At 49.7% G+C, this 5100-nt stretch overlaps 1 protein-coding gene across 1 annotated transcript; it reads right to left on the bottom strand.

Moving 5' to 3' along the window:
* Nucleotides 1-1779: 1779 nt before the first annotated feature.
* On the bottom strand, nt 1780-4689 carry Zcchc18 (zinc finger CCHC-type containing 18). Its single transcript, XM_038317232.1, has 4 exons — nt 4588-4689; nt 4198-4249; nt 3888-4027; nt 1780-3467 (listed from the first exon to the last, which is right to left on the bottom strand). The coding sequence occupies exon 4, from the start codon at nt 3337-3339 to the stop codon at nt 2182-2184; it is 1158 nt and encodes a 385-aa protein (XP_038173160.1). The 5' UTR covers nt 3340-3467; nt 3888-4027; nt 4198-4249; nt 4588-4689; the 3' UTR covers nt 1780-2181.
* Between the last annotated feature and the right edge of the window lie 411 nt (nt 4690-5100).

Here is a 5100-nt window from a genome sequence, read left to right as displayed (position 1 = left end):
TGAGCACCCAAGGCTGGAAGAGGTAGGGGAGGGCCCCCTTTAGCTCCTGACATATTATGGAAGTGAATATGAGAAGCCTAGAATTATTCCAGAAAGATGTAATAAATGGTCCCCTTGAACCTTGCCCCTGGCGAGTACTCAGTCACAGGATCCCAGGAACACAAGCACTTATACTCTCTTTCGTGAAGTGCTGGGAGCAGGGGAGGTGCTAATGGGCAGAGAATAGAAGTCTGACCCTCCTCCCATCGGCAAGAAATGAGTGTGGCTTCAGAAAAGGGGATGATGCAAAATGATATGGGTGGGGAGGAGAAGGATGGAACAGGACCAGAGGCCAGGCCCAAGCAGAGTCACCCAGGGTGATTCTAGCAGAAGCACTGTAAGGCAAGTTGTGAGTGCAGCATCCCAGAGAAGCCTGCATAGGTTGCATGCAGCTCCTGGCCTCTACTCCTCACCCAGGGCCTCAGCCTGAGCTCCCATTGTCCCTATGGAGTGGGCCATAGAGTCTGTTACCTTAACCAGAGTCTCAACCACAGACCACAGTGTCCCAGGTTCTGTGTGAAACTTGCTGTCTACAGTTGTTGCCAGACTTCCTGTTTCTGCCTGCTTTCCACCCTGGTCAGGATGTGCTCGCTCCATCCTTGTTTCTACCTGGCCAGCTGTATGCTTCCTCTCCCTGACATGCCTGCTGCCACTGCTGCAGCTCTCTCTTAGACCTCTGCAAACCCTATTATATTGGGGTAAAATGATCCAGATTGGGGTTGCACAGATATCTCAGCAGTTAAGAGCACTTTATGCCCTTGAAGACCTACATTTATTTACCAGTACCTACCCCTTAGAAACTCCAGTTCCAGGGGCTCTGATACCTTCCTCTGGCCTCTGTAGGCTCATAATACATGCAGGCAAAAAGTTCTACATGTCAAATAAAAATAAATCTTTTACAAATGCTTCAGATCCTTGGATCAGCATTCATTACACTCTCCTATCAGCCTTATATGAAATCACCCTCCATTAGCCTTCTTAGTATAAAGACTAATGTATCCATAGGGAAGATGCTCAAAGATATCAGATATCTTCAGCCTCTGATCACAGGCCAAGAGGTGAGGCAGAAACAGATGGACAAGAATGGCCTCTTTGGCCCATGGTCAGATTTCACATGATACATTTGAGGCCATGGAGACATTAACTAGTTGGTGCATGTGGGAACTGCAGCCCCGAGTTATGAGATCCCTGCCCCCTTTTGAGGTGCTTCTCTGCAAAGAAAACATAATAAATTCCCTCTGCTTCTGGAGCGGAGGAAGGAAGGAATTTTGAGTGCATGGTGACCGTTCCTTGATCCCTGCCAGGTTCAGGTTACAGTCCCTTCGCAGCCCCCTCCTCATTTGGTGCCATGGTATAAAAGCCAGGCCCAGCAGGACAATAAAAAAAGCTGTTCCACCTCAACCTCGCGCTCAGTGCATTCATTCAATCGGGACACCCTCCGCCGAGATTCTTGGTTCCAGCCCGCGCTGGCCCGGCAGGTGCAGATGGCCCTATGAGCTAGGAGGCAGGCCGGTTACAAGAGGCTTTGAAGAGAGTTTTAGCTCATCTCAGCTTCCCTTTAAGTAAAATACCTCCACTATAGCTGCTACAATTAGTTTCAGTTTTTATCTTCCCCAAAGATGTGGCATGCATGACATTAAGTTAGATGCTTATATATTTATTTATTTAGAAGTCCACAATATATACTGCTTGATGAAAAAATACAGATAGAACAGCACTTATATTTGATCACTTTTGTCTATACATATATATCTAGGCACACAGGTACAGGGAAATATACAGAAGGACATTCACCAAAGGGCTGACAATGATTGTATCAGGGTGAGAATTTCGGGGTTTTTCAGATTTCATTTGGAAGGTACAGAAAGATACCACTTTATGAACAGAATAAAGTCACCAGAGAAAGACACACAGAGAAACAACTACTAAGCTGTCAGAAGATGCTTAAGCAATGAATGATGTGGGGGCCATCCCTCTCCATTATGTGGTGTACAAATCTGCTTTTTCTTCCCCCCCCAAAAAAACTGGTTTTGAATTAATTCCTTCTGAGGCCCACTCCAACTCCTCCAAAATCAGCTTCTGAGAATTAAACATTGATCTGGGGCTGAATCTCACACCTTAGTATGGGGCAGAGGGTTTTGATTACTCCATTTGAGTCATCTCCTGCAGAGTGACTATCAGATTCTCAAAAGCAGGGCCCTCGTTGCTGTTGTCACAGTTTCCTTTTGCATGGCCCTCCTTACCACAGTAGGAACAGCGGATTGGGTACTTTCGCTTTCTGGGTCTATGAAGATTCTCGGGCCCATTACCCCCTTGCCCATTATTACCACTGCTAGTGGAAGGAGCCTCATCATCAAAATTGTTGGAGGATTCAATAGCTAGCATTTGATCCTGGGAAGTGGCTCTGCCTCTGAAGGATGGGACACTTGGGGATGGCAGTGGAGGGTCCTCAGGCTCCACCAGGATCACATCTTCATCTGAGTCATCTGGGGAATCATTTATCTCTATTACGTTGTCGTCATCACTGCCTATCACTATAGGAAGGGAGCCCTGAAATACTACAGGGCTGGCGGCCCTCTCCATTATTGTCTCTGCTCTTCTGGCCCTCTTATGTTGAAAAAAAATGTCATCCCAGTCTTCTTCCTCCTTTACCATCCTCATTAACTCCAGGAAGTTAGGAAGGGCTTCCTGCTCGTCGTGCGCATGCATTTGGAGGAGCGCCTTAAGCTTGATGCGCAGGTCCCTACTGAGCTCTGCCCCTACCAGGACCTGGTGCAGGCGAATTCTGTTTGCATCTCTCTCAGCAAGGACCCCTGCCTGGATAGCATTTTGCAGCTGCCCCTCTAAACGGATCATATACAGAATTGGTCTCTCTCCAGATGACTGCAAGGTGTTTAGCAATTTACCATGTACTGTTACACTGCTCTCAGACTCCCCAAACAGCAACTTCATGGCCTGCAGGAATTCTGCCACATTTAGATTGGGATTGCCAGCCTGGAGCAAACGCATGGCTTCCCTGGCAGGGCCCCTAAGGGTTCTCATCAGGCGTTTCAGCTTTTCCTCCTCAGACATATGCCAGTTTGGCAAGACCTCGTAGACCTGGCTTAGCCAGTTCTCAAAGGTTTCTTCCCCATAGATCAGCTCTGCCCTCCCAGAGAACAACTTCATGTTTCTCTCTGCTATGTTGGCCATCAAAGGACCAAGACTCCTCCCCAGGGCCCTCAGCATGGAATGGGCCAAAGGCAGAAAAGCTGCATTCTGCCTTCGGCTGTTACCCATCCGAGCAAGGATGCTAGCCATGGCTGACAACAATTGGGTATCTGAATACAAGATGCTTCGGCTTTCTGGGAAGAAAACGGGCCCAATCGGCAGAAACCTCCAAAGAACCTTCGTTCCTGGGCAGTATCTTCCTCTCGTTTGGGTAGGAACTGTAAAAGAAAAAAGAAAGGAAAAAGAAAGGTCAAAAACACAGTGGACTTGGAAAGAAGCTTCTAATCACATTTTCTACAGGCTTGTCTATTTGCCCAGTGCCCTACTAAGCAGGAGACTGGCACCTTACAATCTTGAGGAGAAATACGATTTCTCTGCGCCAGTGAAGCCTTTGTCGGGGTCACATTTACTCCCTCCCCACTGTACCCCACCTCATTTCCTGCCTGTTCTCCAGGAGAGGCAGCCTGTTGCTTGGAATTCTAGTTGCAATAGCCTTTGGAGCCCATAATAGGCACTCAAAATAGAGGGCAATAGAATAAACCTCATAGAAATGTTAATGCGTAAAGGCCTGAAAGATAATAGGTCACAACGTCTCCCTCCTTTATTTCTTTTCTCCTATTTTTCCCCCCTATTCTTACCAGAGCTCCGAAACTGGCCTTCGCCTTTATTAAATCCAGCCTCTGCAACAGGGGCTTGCCGTGAGAGTTCAGGTCCTGGGTAGGGTTGATCTCTGTCCACAGGCTTCTCAGATCCGGGTGCTCCGAACCGCTAATTTAAACTGCGCCACAGCAAAGGGAAGGGAAGAGAAGGGTCTGAGCCGTCAGAAGCAGTCTCATCGTTCCTTCACCAGCCCCAATGTGGCCAGGAGGAAAAACCCTACCTTCAGAATAAAAGCCAAAGGGCCCACCCCTCCCCCAATACTCTTCCCCCGGGAAACCAGCGGCCTACCAGCTCCACAAGCAGCCATACAGAATTCAAGTTTGGAATCGGCTTCGATGGGCTGTCATGAAGAAAAAGAAGAGAAGTCGGCCACCCTCCCACCTCCGTTACCATTCACGAAGAAATGAGAGAAAAGGGACTTCAGGACAGAGAGACTGTGGTTTTTCCCTCAGCCCTTTGCTACTTTCCTGGGGGTGGGGGGTGGGGAATGTTCCCTCTCCAAGCCTGTGAAGTCATACTCTTAAGAAACATCCAGGTTAAGCTCACCCCCTCCCACAATGTAGCCCAATCCCTAAGGTATTCACATCTTTGCCTCAAAGTTGCCAGTTCTGAAGCCCCAAATGGTAAGGTTTCATCCTTCCATCTCCGCGTTATGCGGTTGCACCTCCCTTTCTTTACCTGGCCTTCGTAGTGGACAGCGGATGGATGGTCGGGAGCCGCGAATAGCTGTCTTGTCTCTTAGGGCCTGCAGGGAAAGGATGGCGCCTCAGCTGTCTGGGCTATCCAATGGAGCAGGGCTGCCCAGCCAGGGGTAGCGCAGTCTCTGCGGCGTTTCCAAGGCAGCTACAGCTGCCCCCGCCCTCCAGTTCAGCCTGCAGAGCAGTGGCGACTGCCTTTCGCCTCAGCCCACTGAGACAAAAGAGAGTGACGACAGGAGTGGCGTGGCCAATCAGCGGTGCGCGGGGGCGGCCTCCCTGCAAAGCCTGGGCCAGGATGCTAATGCCTGCGTGGGGGTGGGGGGGAACCTGCTGGAGGGGGCTGCGGCAGACTGGTGCGGGAGCGGGCGCGGCGTCAAGTGCAGCTCGGACTCACTCACGGACCTGGCCCATTTACATTTCACTCGTGAGTTTGCAGCTTCCCCTCTCTTCCCTTCTTCTTATCGCCTTCTACTTTGGCTCCTTGGCTGCCGCT

Source organism: Arvicola amphibius, chromosome X (genome assembly GCF_903992535.2).
Source record: "Arvicola amphibius chromosome X, mArvAmp1.2, whole genome shotgun sequence".
Lineage (NCBI taxonomy): Eukaryota > Metazoa > Chordata > Mammalia > Rodentia > Cricetidae > Arvicola > Arvicola amphibius.
Note: the sequence above shows the minus strand (reverse complement) of the source record. Positions and strands in the feature narration are given on the sequence as shown.

Coding starts and splice junctions, on each gene's coding strand:
- Zcchc18 (XM_038317232.1), bottom strand. CDS start 3,339: ATGGCTAGCATCCTTGCTCGGATGGGTAACAGCCGAAGGCAGAATGCA.